This window comes from Eurypyga helias, unplaced genomic scaffold, assembly GCF_000690775.1.
Source record: "Eurypyga helias isolate BGI_N326 unplaced genomic scaffold, ASM69077v1 scaffold18624, whole genome shotgun sequence".
In the NCBI taxonomy this organism is placed as follows: domain Eukaryota; kingdom Metazoa; phylum Chordata; class Aves; order Eurypygiformes; family Eurypygidae; genus Eurypyga; species Eurypyga helias.
The window spans coordinates 6,450-25,193 of NW_010247027.1; the positions used below are offsets into that span (position 1 = coordinate 6,450).

The following is an 18,744-nucleotide window of genomic DNA, read 5'->3' on the forward strand; positions in this document are numbered from 1 at the left end:
TGAACAAAAGCAGATTTTGGAGGCTGAAGAGAAATGACCAAGCTAAGCAAACTACAAATGGAAGGCTGTGTGATGGCATCAGCAGCAGAAATTAACAATGGGGAGAAAAAGTAATTTTTTACATTCTTTGTGTACACTGCTGAGGAGAGCACCTTCAATTTGTGGGGGGAAAAAAAGGGCTCTTTTTGCTTTGTAAAAAACCTTAACTTACTATGCTAGAAGAGGGAATGAGAGAAAAAGAAGGCTGAAGGGAGAATGGCAAGGACCAAAGCTATAGGATGAGGAGGGGAGAGCAGAGGAAAACAACTATAAAGGTGGGGTGGATGAAAGAAAAAAAATAGGAGGAACAGAACTACGAAGGAAGTGAGGAAGTATATTAGTAACCATTTGTAGTGTTTGGGTTTGTGTTTGATGCATATTACAAAAAGCTTTTATTTAATTACTTTGGACTGATTAAAGACTTAGAAATGTAACTATTTTGATAACACTTTTGATATTCCAGGCCAGATGTTTTCATGCTAACATAGCAATTGTTACTAGATAGGAATTTTCAGTCTTCCTCCTCTGAATGCTAAGTTTACTTATTGTCTGCTCATACAGGTCACAGTGGTTTGGACCAACTTGATTTCCCCAGAAAGTACTGAATATGATTTTATCATACACTTATGAATGAAGGCCCATTTGGGGCTGAAAACAGCAAAACTCTAATAACTTTATGACCCAAGTTTGCTTGATAGGTTAAGTAACTATTAGGTCTAACTGCCAGGTTAGAACCTATTCCTAAAAAAAAATTGTATTTAAAAAAAATCTCTGTTTTTTCCTCACCTGGTTATTTCTTTGCCTTGTTCCCCAAGTACTGGTGTAACTCATTCCATTTTCTTTCTTCCTCTTTTTTTGTTCTCTGTCTTTTATCTCTACCAAACAGGAACTGCAGAAATACCAGTATGAACGCTTAGAAGGTCTAACACAATGAAATAAAAGGCTTAGGAGGCTTTTTATTACAATGCCAGGTACTTCACAATATGTCACGAGAAAACACAGAATGTGATTTTTTTTCCTTTTCTTCCAAGACTAAAAAAATTAAAAAAAATTGTATGCAAGATCTGCATAGGACTTGCAATTCAGGAATGAATGGTCTTTGCTGCAGTAGTTTCACAGAAGAAACTGGGCACTTAACCTTTATCCAGTTCTGAGACTGTCAGTTTGTACGGCAGACTAAGTCCCATGGATTTGCCTGTGTCAGTTGTTCAAAAAACTCCCAAGTTCCTTAATTGCTCTAAGAAATTTTAGTGATTTGTTCTAACCTCATTTGAAGTGGAACTCAACATAACTTGAAAACATGTTGAAATGCCTTATTGATTCAGTGAGGTTTCACTTCCTATTAGTTTTGCAGCTGTCACCACTTCATTTCTAACCCACTTAGATTGAAGAAGGCACGTGAATATGGGTTACTTAGATATGTCCTGAGCAAGGTCATATGTTTCAAGCTGATTAAAGTGGTTGTGTCAGGATGCTAGAGGCTGGGTGTTCCCAAAACAACAATGCCCTTTGCCTACAACATTATTTATTTCTTTTTGTCAGTGGAAGGGCTGTTCTTTGTCTGTTGGGACTAAGGCTGTAAGAGTGCTGCAGCACTCAAAGTACAGCTGACCAAGCTTTCCCTGTTCTCGAAGGAAAGTGAAAGGGGAAAAAAATAGGCCAATTTGGATTGTGTCACGAAAATGGCTTCTCACATAACCTTTCTCCAGCAAGGCTTGGCTCAAATAGACAAGGCAGCAGCCAGCATTCTCAGAGTTTCTTGGTGTAGCCTGTGTTGGGGCAGTTCTTTAAAATTTCTCATGTCAGATAAACAGTGAATCATTCCTTGATTCATCTGAGACTTTGGTTTAAGTTGTTAAAAAAACCCGCTGTAAATTGTGCATGCCCAGTAGGTCAGGTCAGAAGATACATATCTTTGTATTTATTTCTGAAAAATGCTTTGATCTAGGTTTTTTTTTTTTTTTTTTCTTTTTCCTCTTTGAAGGTGTTCCGACAGCACCTCTTTCTTTGGTTCTAAAAGGTTGCCCTCGCAGCTATTTGAATGAACCAGGATCTCTGTAAGATAACAAACATTGGAGAATTTAGTGGAAGCATCCCCTACATTATCACATTATTCCTTCAGTGTATATCTTTTGGGAAGCTGCTAAGCCAGCATTATTCCTTGAATGTGCTATTGTTCACATATGGAAAAAGTTTTTCCATATGCTGCTTTATAATATGGGACATAGTTGTATATGTGGCAAAACAGTTTTGGACTTTTAACTTCAGAAGAAATTTTTTTGAAACTTTTTTAATGATGTGGCTAGCAATGGAGTGGAGGAAGGGAAAGGCGAGGAGGAGGAGCATGAGGAAGTCATCACTGGTCTTTCTGTAACATTTAGGGTTTTAGTGGTGTTCTGTAATTTCCCACTGTTGTCACGCTTACTTGTGCTGGATAGCAGTAACTAAAATGTCAATTGATTTTTACGGCAACCCGATCCAGTACTCTGGCAGGCAAAAATAAACAGCATAAAGGTAAATCACTTTAGTACTTACCGGACCATGATGAAATGGAAAATTCTCTGTTTGTCTTGAGCTACCAAACTCTAGCTTGCTTGCTGTCCTCTGAGGTATGAAAGCCACATATGCAGCAATCCTGATGACAGGATTGCTCCCCAACAGCCTTTGGGCAAGCTTGCTCCTGGCTCGCATGTGACGGTGAGCCAGCGGGCAGAAGTGGTCTCACTGCAGGGACCAGCTCTGCTCATCCTCATACCCTGGCTGCAGCAAGGCAGGAGGTAGGCAGTGTAATTGCATTAGTGCAGTGCTGTCGCAGAGCTCATTTGCTATACCTGGCACCATGCACTGTGCACCGGGTTGCAACTGTGCGGTGCAGCACTCCAGAAGCCTCCTAGCTCAGGGCTGGAGACAGCATAGGTGGCTTGGCCAGACTGATGGTTATTGGCAAGCCATTGGGCAGCACTAAATTGCCCTGTGCCTGATGCAGGGTATGTACAAACTGTGTCCTTTGCCTTTTTCTGTGTAAAATAACACTGGGCATCTGAGCATTGCCACTGCGTCCACCAATGCAGGGTAATTTCTGGTTAAAAACCCCAAAGGGCTGCAGTGAGTCTGGATGCAACCTGCACAACACAAGTGAAGGTTCCCCCTCACTCCTCCCCGGTGCGGTGCAGGCAGCTGGGGTGGGAGTCGGGCGTTACTTCCCTCCCCTCCCCTCTGCATGAAACCTGGCTATTTTGTCATCCTCCGTTTAAAATGCATAGTTCTCCCTTGGCTGTTCTCCAAACTTGAAGGAGTGCACTAATTTTCTCAACGAAGGGCTTGTCTAAACAGCGGTGTTTTGGCTGCTTTAACAAGTGTTGTTCAAGTGCTAAATCCCCCTAAGCCTCATGGAGTTACATTAGTACAAACGTTGCCATTCGAGAAGCACTATCTGCTTTAAAGTACCTCTCTAGGGCTGTCTACCACTAGCGTGGAATGAGAGAGTGGTGCAATGGATGTGGGCTGTGTAACCCTTTTTAAAAAGCAAACCTGTCTCTGATGGTTTTATAGAAACTTAAATACTTGTGGGAGAAAAAGGCAATGGTAGGACAGTTGACGTCCAAACATACGTCAAACTATTTAATTATTTCCTGGTAGGATTCTTGTCCTAGTGGGCTGCAAGTGGCCAGGATGTTTGGTGATGTCTTGGTGCTGTAGGGGCACTTGGTCCTTTTCCTGGCCCGTGTCCTTGCCTGAGGTCTGCAGGTAATGTAGACAGTGCTCCTGTGCAGCAGGGTTGTTAAAAACTGTGTTTACCTGTGAAGATATTAAAGGACTTATCTACACTAGAGCACCTCTACTAACTAGAGTAATTAGACTGACAGAACCTCCGAGCACTATAGCAATCGTTTCCTCAGCCCACTTAGAATCATAGAATCATAGAATCATAGAATGGTTTGGGTTGGAAGGGACGTTAAAGATCATCTAGTTCCAACCCCCCTGCCATGGGCAGGGACACCTTGCATTAGACCAGGTTGCTCAAAGCCACATCCAGTCTGGCCTTGAAGACATCCAGGGATGGGGCCTCCACAACATCTCTGGGCAACCTGTTCCAGTGCCTCACCACCCTCTCTGTGAAGAATTTCGTCCTGACATCTAATCTAAACCTCCCTGATATCAATTTATACCCATTACCCCTTGTCCTATCACTACAGACTCTTGTAAAAAGTCCTCTCCCAGCACCCTTGTAGGCCCCCTTCAGATACTGGAAAGCTGCAATGAGGTCTCCTCGGTGCCTCCTCTTCTCCAGGCTGAACAAGCCCAGTTCCCGCAGCCTTTCGTCATAGCAGAGGTGCTCCAGCCCTTTGGGCATCTTCGTGGCCCTCCTCTGGACTCGCTCCAAGTGGTCAATATCCTTCTGATATTGAGGGCTCCACAGCTGGATGCAGCACTCCAGGTGGGGTCTCACCAGAGCAGAGTACAGGGGCAGAATCACCTCCCTTGACCTGCTGGCCACACCTCTCCGGATACAGCCCAGGATACGGTTGGCTTTCTGGGCTGCCAGCGCACACTGCCAGCTCATGTTCAGTTTTTCATCACTTCACACAGCCTCTGCAGCTGAGAAAGCTGGGGCAAAGCCAGGCCTCCGTAACTATGTCCACAGAAGAGATTCTGCAAACAAGGTGTCTCGGTCCTGCAGTGTTGTATTCCTTCGCAGCCCCAGTAACTTGAGGAGCTCCCTCCTCCAGCTGCAGGGTGCGTATTACCCTCTGCTCTGCTGGGAAAATTGTGGGTTTTCATGCGGAAGCCCACACTGGATTAGCTGGATCACCATCACTGGGCTGGTGACCTGGCCTCTTCTCTTTCCTCTGCTTCACTTGCAGAACTAAAGGGTTTTTACTTCCCTTTCTCCCGAATAGGTGTCCACCATGTCCCCCCACTTTTGTGTTACCGAGTTTAACCACACAAAAACTCTCAAATTCTCTGGTGCTTTATTCCCTCCCTCTGTTATTCATTATTTGCTTCGGATCACCACCCTCCTTAAACCGTCCACAGACCCATCTCCTTGGAAACAGCAGAACTTGTTTATGTGACAGTAATAAGGAAACTAATTGATGCGAGGCAGCTGCAGGCATGCGAGGGAGCCATGTTCCACTGGAGGACATTGGAAAAGCGAGTCTCCACTTATGCTGACTGCCAGAAGGTTAGATGGAATGAGCAACAACCACCTTCTTCTGGAGTTTCCAGAGATGCCTTCCCCTTTTCATAGCAGCGGTAGGAAACTCGTTGTGTGTGCACATGCCTATCTGTACGGACCTGTTTTGCTGATCTTTTTCATCACCAATGTGCAGGGGTTGAGAAGCAATGAGAAAATTGGTGTCTTGCTTATTTCTTATTTTATAGGATACTGTGCTGGTGCACCATGTCATGCCAGGCTTGTCTCCTCTCCTGTCTCGGCCCTGACCCTCCCTGTGGCCACAGGACTTTCCCATCCATGTCTTGAGATTTCTGCTGCTCCCTGCTTCGTGCCCCTCACTGCCACTGCCCCTTGTGCAGTTGGAAGTGGCTGATATGCCCAACTGGCTGTTGAAGTTGGTTGGGTGTCCCTGCACAGTGGGAGGGAGGCCCATAAATGGCTTGTGTGGACATAAATGTGGCAGGGTGACCAGGTGGGGCCACTTGCCAGAGATGGTGGCATGCCTGGCTGCCCGCAGCTGCTGACCCAGTGCTGAGGCCTTGTGGCCTGGGCTCCGGGTGGCCCGTTGTCATGGGCAGGATGGCGGCAGGGCCCCTGGGCAGCTCCCCTGGGTCTGCAGGGCTGTGCTGGTATGGGGGGTCCATGCCAGTGCCAGGTAGGGCCGTGCCGGTGCTGGAGGGCCACCCTGAACTGTGGGATCTGCCCGGGTGTGTTAGTGCACAGTAGCAGTGCTGTGTGGGAGGCCCCAAGCAAAGCAAGCCCTGGCAAAGTGATGCTCATGTCAATGTCTCCGTGATGACAACTTGGGGGAGGAAGAAAGTATTTCTGTGTACCTTTGGTGTAGTGCATATCTTGAAGAGGCGGTGTGGATGGATGCTGATTTTTCTGTTTTACATGGCCTCTGAAACAGTGCTGGAGGAGCTGTTCCTGGAAACGTACTCCTTCACTGAAAAAGTTCTTCCCTGTCCAACCAGTATGAATGGTTTTTCCTGGGGTGTGCTTCATCAGCAGGTTCCAGTCTTGGTCAGGATTTCTTCTTTCTGTTACTAGATACCTCCTTTGGGTGACTTTCTTGGGAACGAGTGTCTGTAAATAGCCCTGCCATAGCGGAAAGCCTGTTCCAGTTATGTGCCCTGTATTTTAAACTTCACAGTTGTTACAGACCATAGTTGTTGTATCATTGAACCTTCAAATAAGCTGTTTTTCTATCAGCTGAAGCTGTATATACTCTTCATTTCTTACCCTGTATCAAGTGAAGTGCTTGGTACTACTTTGCTAGGTAGCTGTGCTGTGATTAAAAATCTGCTTTTAACTTCCTTCTCTAGATATGTTGGTTATGCTTGCTACCTGGTAACAGCTTTCCAAAGTGAGCAACTCTCAGTTTTTGAAGTGTAGGTTAATAGGACCCTTACTAAAATGGACAACAGTATATGTTTTTGAGGGAAGCATTTGTGCAACTTTTGAATTGTCTCTGCTGTTCCTGTGGATGTAGGGCAAGTAGATGAGTAGAAGAGCAAAGAATGCAATGAAAAAGCTTAACAAGCACTATGTTTACAGTACCAGTAAGTCCACAGTTATTAAATACCTCTTTAATGGTAGTACTTTTTCCACCTTTTTCCTTCAGGTGACGTGTGGCCCATGCTTGGTTGTCATAGCATTCCCAGAGTAAACAACCAAATGAGGCTTGAATGACTTGTCAAAGGGTGCATAAGGGCTGATCTTTTAAGGGTTTGCTCTCTCAGAGATTGTATTAGACTAAAGCAATTTCTGCAAGTTTCACTGTGCATGTCTTGAGTATCAGGGAAAATCACTATTTGGTGGGGTGTAGACTGTTTTCAAAAGTGCTTCTGACAAAGAATTTGAAAGGGTGGGGCAGAAGGGAAGTGGAGAAATAGGGCTTAATACATAGGCTTAATAATGGGGAGAATTCTGGGGATATTGCATGTTAAATATCCTTTTGTTATCTTGACATTAAATGTGGAGAACCATGTCTTCATTATGTAATAAAGCCATATGTAAAAATGTAGGTGTTAGAGCACTAAGGAGGCTGCAAATGAAAACAGGCAGGGAACACCAAGAGGCATAGACTAAAGTCTGTAACGTAAATAATATAAAATGTTGATAATCCTTGGCTTTTAAAAGTACAATATCAGCATAGGTTATTAGAAAGCACTGAGAAAAATCTTAAAAAATTTTGGGTGGTTGAGGAGAGCTATGTTTAATGTTATGAAAGGCATTGTTTCGGAATTGTTTTAAAATACAGGATTCATCTGGGGATGTGTGGGGTTTTTTTAATTATTGTTTTGGTGCACATGATCTTATTTGATATAAAGAGAGCCAGGGACTGCCCAGTGACACACTTTGAAAACTGTTACATAGTCCATTATAGAGATAACAGCATTAAATAGCTCTCTTTCTTACAGGCTATGGATTTTGAATCAAAGAACAGTTTCATAGGGAGCTTTCTTCGGCCACCAGATAAGATGCTTCCTGCAGCCTTTGCTTATAGAGAATCAAAGAAGTTGGCAGCTGTTGGTGGTGACAGGCCTTCTATCCCCAGTGACCAAGGTAAAGCCAAAATACGTCCTTAAAGTGATCTTCTTAATTGTTCCATGTGAAATCTCTTGAGCAAACTCCCCGTTCTGTTTGACTCAGTTCAATGACTTGCTGTGATTATCAGAATGACATTGAGACAGGATGTATATGTGTCCTGCGGGAGTGGTCTCCCTGAAGTCATAGGTCTGGAATGGAAACTGCTGCAAGTCTTGTAACATCCTTATAAACTTTGGCTTTGAAAACTGTTTAACTTAAAATCATTGGACTTCCTCTAAAGGCAAAGGAGAATACTTCAATCTCAGCAGAAGCAGTTTATGACTTTAAATACAGAAATAAAAAAGGTCATAGTATGGTGCCCTCACTTGAAATTGGCTTTGCATAGTGCTATTCAACTCCGTCTCGCTTAAAATCACTTTTAAGGGTTTTTTTTGAGTGGTATGATTCCTTGGGAGAAACTGTGAATAAAGCAGACTCTCAGGGAAGTAAGCAACATATCTGTGTGAAATACAGCTCCCATATGGTTATCCTGGGCCTTCATGGGTGCTTACTCTCCGGAGCTCACAGGACAAATGCTCGGTGGCTTGGTATGTCTGGAGAGGTCAGTGAATCACAAGGATACCATACTTGGATTTGCTATGATGGACAGCTTTGCAATATTGCACAGACATAGCCTCTGTGTGTGTGTGTGTACGTGATCATTGTTCTTTCACTTATTTCACCGTATCAAGAATCTGTGACTTCTGTAATAACCTTCTCTCATATGGAGTTTAAAATCTTCAGTTTAATGTTCTGCATCTATGTGTTTAAGTAAGGAAATGGTTGGCATGCAAGAAGTGGTCCCACTTCATCTTTCTGTTCTGTGGTATCTGATGGATTGATTGATTTATAATTCTAATGGGGCTATGGGAAGCTGATGAGAGTTGTTATGGAGCTAGTAATATTTGCTGGGTACTCCTCTGTTGAGAGAATTGTTATAGGGAAACTATCAAGGCTGATGAAATGTCAGAAAAGAAGCTTGACTTGTTATAGAATGTGTCTTAAACTTCCACAGGTGTGTATGCGTTTTGGAAAGCTAGTAGACTTTTTGTTGTAGCTGAAATTGCAATGGGGGCGGGGTGTGTGTGTGGAGAAGGTTGACTCTCATAGATGTGAGGCTACAAGCAAAATCTTGAAGAATTGTTTTTATGGTTTAAACAAAAAATAATTCAATACAGGAAACTAGACGTTGAATTACCTTTTGAAACAATAAAGTTTTTTAAATGCATCCTCTACTAAAATGTCCCTTTGTGTCTAATTTCCCCATTGCCCTATGTCCCCCTTTTTTTTTTTTTAAATCTGTCTACACTGTTGTATTACACCAAAAATTGTGACCTAACTTGGAAACCTGTGTTCCCTGCTTCTGTGTGAACGTGCCATGATTTCTTCATGCCTGCTAACATTTGGAGTGAAAATAGCTTTGCTCATGGGACCTGTGCTTCATACCTCAGTTATGTGATAAACCTGTCCATTTTCTCCCAGATATGTTCTGAGTATGTTAGTGTGCTGCAGGGGAATAGAATTCATTTTAGGGGTGATCCTATGAAGAACATTTAGATGGGATATTGCTGTTTGAAGTGTTTTGTGCAAAAAAAAAAAAAAAAAGGAAAAAGGAACTGTTACTTAAGGTGTAACTGTTGCATTGTTTGCTAGCTGTGGTGGCTGCTCTGAAAACTCTCCAAGACAAGATCCACCGTCTAGAGCTGGAGAAGTCACAGGCTGAAGATAAACTGTGCAGCCTCTCCGTAGAAGCTGCTCAGTATAAGAAGGCCTTAGAGCATGAATCCTACAAAAAGGACGTAGCACATCAGGAACTGATGCAACAGAGGAAAGGTATTTCTCTTGAGTGATAAGGTGTAGCCACAGCAGCTCCAAGACTGCATAATGCAGGGAGTGTTTGTTTGTTTTGACAAACTGCTAATTAATGCGCACACACACACACACACACAAACACACCTTTCTTTTTTGCTTCAGAATTGAGGAGGGGCAGGAGCCTAATAATTGTCAATCAAGATCTTGTTTTTACATACATTACCCAAGTATTGCATAATCCATAAGGCTGTTCTAAAGAATAAGGCCATTTTAGGTGGTATGTTTAACTCCTGCAATAAGCAAGCAGCTGCTTAGATGTTTAACACTGCTAACTTGAGAAAAGTTAGGAGAAAGGAATAAATGAGATTCTGGTTAGATATCTGCTGATAGAAATCAAAGTAACTGCAGTGCTCACAGCTTTGGAATTCATAGTAGGGACCAGCTCTGGAAAAACATTTTGATTCTCATGTCTTGTATATAAAATATATTTTAACCACATGACTTGTTCAGACTAACAAAACTTTTCTTGGATGTTTTGAAGACAGAGATGCCAGACTGGCTAAAAGTGTAACTCCCATTGCTGTACTGTCTTTGTTTCTCTCTGTAGATATAAGTGTGCAGTTAAATGCAGCACAATCCCGCTGCTCCCTGCTGGAGAAACAGCTGGATTACATGAGGAAAATGGTTTCCAGTGTGGGACTAGAGAAGAAAATGGTTTTAGAACGACAGGTGAAGCCTTTTAGCATCCTAAAATTACTGATATAGTTAAAAAGTACAGAAATGTGTAAGATCTGAATTTTTTATGGCCATCATTCTTCCTCAGCTCTGCTCAGGGTGGTAGCAAACGGAAGCAATTTACTGTCTGACTGCCTGATGACAACCGTACAATGAATTGTATGGAAAGACTCCCTAGGTGGAACTCCTAACGAGCAAAACCATGCTAATACTTGCACATTTGGTAGACAAAAAGGCTGCTGGAGACTTGAGCCTTCTTTGTCTGCCTGATATTTTTCATCACTTTGCAATATAAAAAATATGAAATTTGAACTAGTTTAACACCTTTACTGCAGCATGTGTATTTTTTTTGAGTCTGAAACAATTTCAGTCAGCTGCCAACTCCATTCTTGCCTACTTTTTTCCAGGCCCAGCTTCAGAAAGAAGAAGATCAGAACCGGATGGAACTGCATGCAAAACTCGATAAGCTTGAAGTGCTAGAAAAAGAGTGTCTTAAACTTACTGCTACTCAGAGAATTGCAGAAGTAAGCATGCATGAAATGATAGTCTGAAAGTAATTAATTTGATATAATTTGTATGGCATACTGTTAATAGTGCAAAGTTTTGCACAGGTTTCCTCTGTTAAAGTTAAGATCATAAGGCATACCTGACTGAATGCCACCTTGGCTTCATTTGCATGCGTCTTTTTTTCAGCCTGGGCTTTAAAAATTTCTACAGTCCTGCTTTATCCCAGATTACAATTGCAAGCTACCTCAGACTTGTGATTCAGCATGGCTAACTGAAGTGTGACTAATCGTTCTTGCTTTCAAATTCAGGACAAGATCAAACGCTTAGAAGAAAAGCTTTGTAAAGAAGAGCATCAGCGTAAGCTAATACAAGACAAAACTGCTCAGGTAGACTGAAAAGGGTTTATTTTTAATTACTAAAGAAAGCTATTCTCTCTGTCCAAAATATTCTTTTTTATTACATTTAAACTCCACATGTTTACTACCCAGGGAGAACTCCTGGAATGCTACCCAGACCAGTTATAAAATATGTAGTAGAAGGCTTTCCAGCTATGTTACTTATCTCAGTCAAGGAAGATTCTACTTGGTTTCATATTAATGATACAGTTCATCAGCCTCAAAGCTGCTGTAGGTGATCTGGGTAGAAAATGAACTTCTAGAGAATCTGCAACTAAATCAGATAACTGTAACTTACAGTAACTAGAAAGTGGTCATCTAAGAAACCTTATACCCCAAGTAGGGGTGGTTATTCTGTTTTCCGCTTTTTGTTAAGATTTGCTGAATTATAATATACCGGACTATGCTTGGAAAAGTCTTTAACCAGTGATCCTCTTACATAGTTCATTAAGTTAGATCTCGAATAATTCATTATTCTGTGAAGCCATAGTCAGTTCGTTGGGTCATCATCCATCCGAGAGAGGAATATTTGCCAAAGAGAGCAAAATCAAAGGAACCTTTTGTTAAAGGGGCAAAGCACTGGTGTTCCAAACCTCTCTTCGCTGAGAAACAACAGCCATGTTGAAAGAGAGGCGTTGTGGTGGCATTCCCTTGAGGCTGGTTGGGGGGATGCAGAGTTGAAGAATAGTATTGAAAGAACCTAGCCCTAAGCGAAGATGACAGCTTAAATTAACTCATCACTGCTGTCAGTTTCTATACCTCATCCAAGGATGATGGGCTTTCATCAGGCCAGGAAGTTTGAAATAACATGCAGATTGTAGCCCAGGTGTCTGACCACCTCCAGAATCCAGCAGAATGACACAGTTGAAAACTTGCAGGTTTTGGGGTTTCTTGCTTAAACCGCTTGCTGCTTCAGAGCAGAAGGCCTAGTATGGAGATTTAATACTCTGAGAAACATAGTAAGAATGACTTTCCCAGAGCAGATAGTCTCACTTTAGCAGTAGTATAAATGTTTACTCAAGAAGGACTTAGGTGTAGTAAACTGAGTCCTTAACTATCTACTACCATCTTAGTTCGCCGTAGGATTGGTTTAGGTCTGTTGGATCTGGGTTGGGAAATACAGAGTGTGGGGTTGTTCACTTCCTTTTGATGACAGAAAAGCTAGAATAATCTCACTTTCATGGTGGATCTCCAGCACTGTTTATCTGGAACCGTTCCATATGCCAAAGCAAAGTCCTTGCCCTGTGTTTACTTGGGAATGGCTATTATCCTGTTTATCATGGGCCTTTACAACAACTTTGAACTACAGAGCAACGCGAGGATTGTCCAGCAGGTTTGACCTCAATGCTACACGGACGGGCTCAGTTCTGACCCTGGATTGTAAAATCCAAATGTTCTTATTCTTAGGATTTTATGATCAGACCCCCAGCATGGAGCAGCACTGGCTTATCTCAGTTGCTGGTTGCACAGTGGAAAAACACAGCTGCTGCAGCTGAGTATGAAAATTAGGGCCTCTAAGACAGAGCTGCAAGATCTGCCTCATACCTTGCCATGCCAGTAGTCTGTTCCATTTTTAAGTGTAGCTTATGACTTCCAAGCAGGACTGTTAATAGCGCCCTTAATTGGTTCTCCTCCATGCATGAAAGAGGGAATTAATTAGGCCATGTGATTTAATACTTCTAAAACCATATTAAATGGTTTTCTTTTTTGCTTATTCCCACAGCTTCAAACAGGATTTGAGATAAACAGAATTTTGATGTCTTCAGTAACATCTCAAAATGAACCTAAAAAGGAAAACAGGAAGAAGAAAAAAACGAAAAAGGTAACATGAAAGTTTTTATGAGCGTACTGTTGCTGATAGCATCTGACTTGCATAGAGATAGCGATTTGTGAAAAACTGTGATGTTAGAGGCACTTGATTTATCTGCTGCAGCTTACTACATTTCCAAAGTGAAGAACAGTGCTGAATACCTCTTTTTGTTTTTTTCCTTCGGTAATTAAAACCGCTAGTAGCACCTCACTGGAAAACTTAGCCTTACCACCATGACAATAACCTCTGTTGCACTCTGACTGCCATCCCCCATGTCCTGTCTTAGCTGCCTTTCAGTTTATCTGGCAAAAGTAGTTTCCAAAGGAATTTTAACTAGGCATTTAAGATGGTGTGTTTTGGGGGATTGCTGAAATCAAGAGAATTCATTTTGCAACACGTTACAGGTCAGTCAAAATTTTGCAACTGTGGTTTTACAAACTTAAGTAAGCAATATTCAATTCCTTTAATGACAACCTATTTGTCAGACTACCTGCTAAGCCCATCTGGAATAAAATTTACTTGTCTCAGCTGTTGGAAAGTCCTACTCCTTCCACATACAGGAGGGAAACTATGTTTTTTTAAACCAGAGGGAAGCTGAGATGATGCATTTCACTCCTTGTTTATTTGAACTTTACTTATTTAAAAAAAAAAAGTTCAAGATTGCACTATTGGGTCAACAGATTGATATTTCTTGTCTTACTTTTCCTGTCTATCTTAATGGCAGAGAAATCCTACAGTGAAGAAAAGTCACCTTTCACTGTTACATGTACAGGCTGGTGAACTACCTTTTGTGGCTGGGAAGGTGAGTGAAGCCAAATGTTCTCCCTAAATTGGCATCTACAGTTTGAATAAATTTCTTTACTGTAATTGTTAATCAGTTCTGTAAACCACTTCATAATTCTGCTTTAAGTCTGTCAGCTCCAGCCATTCTGTTAGTGCAAACCTACAAAGTGTGTTGCATATTATGAAGCATCACAATCCACGTATGTCATCACGAAGCCAAGGAGGAGCTACATCTGGGATTTCAGGACGCAGTGCACCTTCCAAATCTGTATCTTCTTGTTGCACATCACCTACTGCTGCCAGAAGTCTTTTGGACCTTGTGTTGGCCATACAAAATGAGCTGGGCCAAATGAGCTTGTGAGTACTCATCCCCAGTGTTATGTAGCCCTGTGAAGCTACACGTGTGCTGTAGTTGAACCTAGCCTGTTCTAAGTGTAGGACTGCTTGTTGACAGAATGGCCTGAGCAGGCCTGACTGACAGGATTTTTCTCATTCAAAGAATTCTTTCTATGCTGGTGTTCAACGGATCTTGTGAGCAAGCAACTTGCTCTTCAGCTGTGTTTTTCTGCTTCCACATCCTGTACTTAACTGAGCTGCTGCTGAACTGACAGCTACAGCAAATGAAAAATCTTTCAGGCCTGTGCTTTTTAGAAATTGTAAACATATTCTGAGATCTGCGGAGCAGACCAAGAATGTTCTCCCAGAGGAGGCTGCAAAGGTGATGCTAATGCTGAGCAGGCCTGTAGCATGGAGTCAGTCTGGGTGGTAGAAGAGGTTAGCACAGCTGTGGCAGGAACAGTCCTGTCACAACATCTAGCCTCTTACTGTGTCCTCACTCCACTCTTCCTGTGTTCTCTCTGTATGTGTGTACCTGATGGGTCTTTGTGCTGAGACAGTCTGCCATTCATTCCCATTCCTTGTTGGCAGCAGGAGAACTTGCCAGTCCTGTGAGTAGGTTGTGAAAGAGGGACAGTCTCCTGCCAGCACATGGGCAGGCTGTGGAAGAAGCCAAGGCATTAAATGGGAGCTTGTGTATCTTTCTAGCCGTAAAAGTAAATGTGGATTACAACTTGTCATGTCCTTAGGCATCTTCCCATTAATGCAAGCTTGTAGAATTGAGGGCCAAAGCTATGTAGCTGGTCATAGTAGACATGTCAACATGAAGAGTTGTGGTTTGAACAGAGAACATGTTGGTTAAACCAGTTAGGATGTTGACACCGGTTTGAAATCTTTGATGTGGCAAAATTCAAGATGGCATCGTCTTCAAAAAGCTTTAGCTTACTCATGGCAATGCAAGGATGGGCTTTTTCTACTTTATAGGAACAACCAGTTGCTTCAATTAAACAGTCAAGAATGAGCAGTTAGTCAGAAGTCAGAAAAGAAGTCGTGACCTTTGTAAAAAGATTATTTATCTAAGAGAGAGTCTCAGTTTTTGACTAGTTCATATAACTAGGGATCAAATAGAACTACACAATTTCTTTTAATTAAGCTGATTAAACAGCACACCTCACTGCAAATATTTTTAAAGTAGAATATTTTAATTTGAATTACCTATCAGAAAAACTATAAATTAAATTTACTAGTTTAAACAGTAATTTCCTGTATTACGCTAAGCTTTCAAAGTCTGCACTAAATTGGTCAGGAAGTGAAAATACCGTGCTGCATAGCTGCTGTTCATTTTCCAAATTCTCATTCTGCACGTTATTACACACGTAGGTGTTATGATTGTGGCAAAGGGAAGGAAGAAAGGTGCACATCAGCTACGAATTTGGAATGAGAAAATCAGACCTACTGGAAAAACTTTTCTAGTGTGAATATATTCCAGATTAATGTGTATTGTGTGCAGGGGTAAATAATGCCAAATTGCTATACTCTGGAAAAAACAGCTAGCAATTCCTGCAATACACTGAAAATATTGGAAGAAATCCTAGAGACTATATTGTGAATACTTAGTGTGTCATTCTTGTCTTTAACAGTGAGCATCAACAACTTCTGAAGCAGGCACAGGAGACTCAAGACTCCAAAGTTCGTGAAGACCTAGAACGGGAACTGGATTCCCTTGTAAAACAAATGGAGATTAAAGGAGAGCAAATATCCAAGCTGAGAAAGCATCAGGCTACTGTAAGAGGAAGATGTAACCTGTCTAGCTAGTAACACTCTAGATACTAAAGTCTGCCACAACTCTGCCTCCTGTTGTCACGAACGCGAATGTCACTGGAATGCTTAAGCCAGGATGTTCCAGCAAGAGTGATTATAATTAGGCTGCTAGCTCAGTGTTCTTGTACCTCCAGTTCCTTCTTTTGATCAAGAAAAAGTACTTACAGCTGGCAGCTGAGTATCTACACCAGTGCAAAAACTTCCTGCCCTGTAGCAGTTCTGCAGCACAGAGCTGGGTTGCTCAGCTGCTCACTGCGTTAAAACATACTGTTGAGGTTTCATTCCTTTGTGTCCTGTCCTTGTGGGGAATGAGGAAGAGGATACTGTAATTCCTGTACAGACTGGATTCAATGTCTTTTATATTACTGAATTATTGAAGCTTATTAACTGAATGGTCTGTTTGGTTAGACCACAGCTTCCCCAAAGTCATAGCCAGACAAGCCTTTCAGTTTTGTTTAACCCCTAACCTGTATGCATTCTGTCAGTATTTGTTTTAGAGCCATAGATAATGTGCCTATATAAAAGCACCTTTCTGTAGATGAACAGCTTAACCCTTTTGTAGCCATTTGGTTTGGAACATATGATAAAAAATTCAATCCATAGTTTTCTGTTCTATCTTATGTTTCAGGATAAGTAGACTCACCTAAGAATTTTGCTTATACAGGAAACAAAACTCGGTGTGAGAACTTAGAGAAGGGGGAGGTGCTAGTTCATTTAAATCTGACCAATGTTATTCACATCCGTTCTTTGGTTGGTTTTACTCACTCAAACCTGTTTATTGTCCATGTAATTGCAAGCACAAAGGTGCTTATGTCAAAGTGGAATTGTCAGAGTTGCATGTTAGCAGTATGGACAAAGGACATCATTGACTGTGAGTCCTCACTGCCTCTCTTGGTAATGATGTCAGCTGTCTTTTGGATAAATCTCCTATATTCTTGAGGAGCCAACAATTATGGTGCTATGTCTTGCCTCAGAATCTTGCTGACTTTGTCCTTGAGGAACCTTAGACAATGGACAACAACTGCACCTCTTTTTCTTCCTTTTGCATGTCGTTATGGCTACAGCCTGCCTTCCTTTGGGGATGATGAGAAGAGGAATAGCACATACAAAGTGGTGCAACCTTGTTGTCATCCTTGCCTGTTATCAGGGTGCAGATCTGCTGCCGAGTCATCTGTGCTCTGGTACAGCCTTATCAGAGCACACGCCTTAGGGTTGTGATGTAAATAGCACATTCTTCATGTTTGTCTGCTTGATTATTGTCCATCATGCCCTGGTTAGCAATACAGGCCACTCCTGTAACCCTTCCACTATATCATTTTTCTGGTGCATTTGCACACAGACATTTCTGTTTGTATTTTGTACAGACCAAACTTAACATTTCTGGTGCATGTTTCTGCTTTTAGAACCTGTCACACTAAGTGCTGTAGTCATCTCTGTGTTTCACAGTTAATAGTATGTGCTAGAATGTGATTAAAGTTAATTATTTTTAAAAATGGACTTAAAGCCTAAATAGGCATACAGAATGCTTCCAGTCTAATTTTATCTTTGGGAGTGACCTTTTCATGCCAAGTGCGAGTCAAGACTTATTATTTGACATTTAAAAACCCATTCTTTAGTGATCAACCCTATTTATTCTGTTTTCCAGTTTTGTTATGAGGCTTCAAAGTGAACTGCTTAGATACAGTAACCAGTAATAAACAGTATACATTTTGTAGGTTTGTTGGTTTGGTGGTGGTGTTTTTTTTTTTTTCCCATTAGGGTAGTACAGTCTGAAGCGGAGTAAGACCCTTGTAAATATAAATTGGTAACAGATGATATTCTGTCTCTCTCAAGCAAACATTTTTACCTTAGGGAGTGATGGGATTCAACAACCTATTGAGTGGGTGAGGTCAGTTTTCTGTAATGCTTCCCATGTGGATGAGATCAGTTTTTGTAGTGCTTGCTATTACAGTGAGACAACTGTGTGCGAGATTGGTAGGTTTTCACCCTTTTTCCTTTTTTTTTTTTTTTTTTTAAAATGTCCCTTAGACGTCTTTAGTTTGGAGTTTGGTAGAAGTCCAGTAAGCTCTACAGCTGTAGGTCTTCTGAATATATAGCATTCTAATTAGAAATCTCTCTTTCTAGGTGCAGAAATTAAAGAGAAATACTCAGAAATTGAAGCAAGGGGCAGCTCATGTCAAACTAAAGCGTCGTGACCAAAAGGAAGCAACGGAGATGTCAGTCACTGTAAGGGAAAGTACGTCTAAATCTTTTCCTGGGCAGAAAAGCAAAAGCTCTCTTCAGCTGCTTAAAAATGTGCAGAAACTTCAGTCAACACTGAAAAAAGATGATATCATGTGGAAGCAATAATTCTGAACTTTACTGTGTTACAAGTTTTTTAAATTGTCTGTTAGCTAGTAAATTTTTAATTTCACAAAATACCTTTTAAAAATAAACTAGGTATAGCAGAGATACAGATACGCATTCTAAACTGCCTACTCACTAGTAGGTCAGTTTGTTCACCTCAGAATTAACTTTCATGTAGGGTAGCTATAATTCAACTACACTGGCTTGTAACAAAGTGTTCCAATGGATTAATAAAATGCTTACTTGTTAACTTGTCAAATAAAATTTTATACCTTTTTTACAGGGATTTTTACAGGTATACAGCTGCTTTCTTTTCTGGAGTTTTTATTTCTCTAATGCATGTGTTTTCACACACTAAAGCAAAGCAGATGCGCTTCAGCATGGGCTGA

General features: G+C 41.5%; 1 protein-coding gene across 1 annotated transcript; it reads left to right on the plus strand.

Moving 5' to 3' along the window:
- The first annotated feature begins 7,644 nt into the window (after positions 1-7,644).
- On the plus strand, positions 7,645-18,358 carry CEP57L1 (centrosomal protein 57kDa-like 1). Its single transcript, XM_010150617.1, has 10 exons — positions 7,645-7,786; positions 9,464-9,643; positions 10,230-10,351; positions 10,777-10,881; positions 11,173-11,250; positions 12,983-13,081; positions 13,794-13,871; positions 13,980-14,209; positions 15,829-15,973; positions 18,134-18,358. Exons 1-10 carry the CDS (start codon positions 7,645-7,647, stop codon positions 18,356-18,358), a joined length of 1,404 nt encoding a protein of 467 aa, XP_010148919.1.
- Positions 18,359-18,744: the final 386 nt, after the last annotated feature.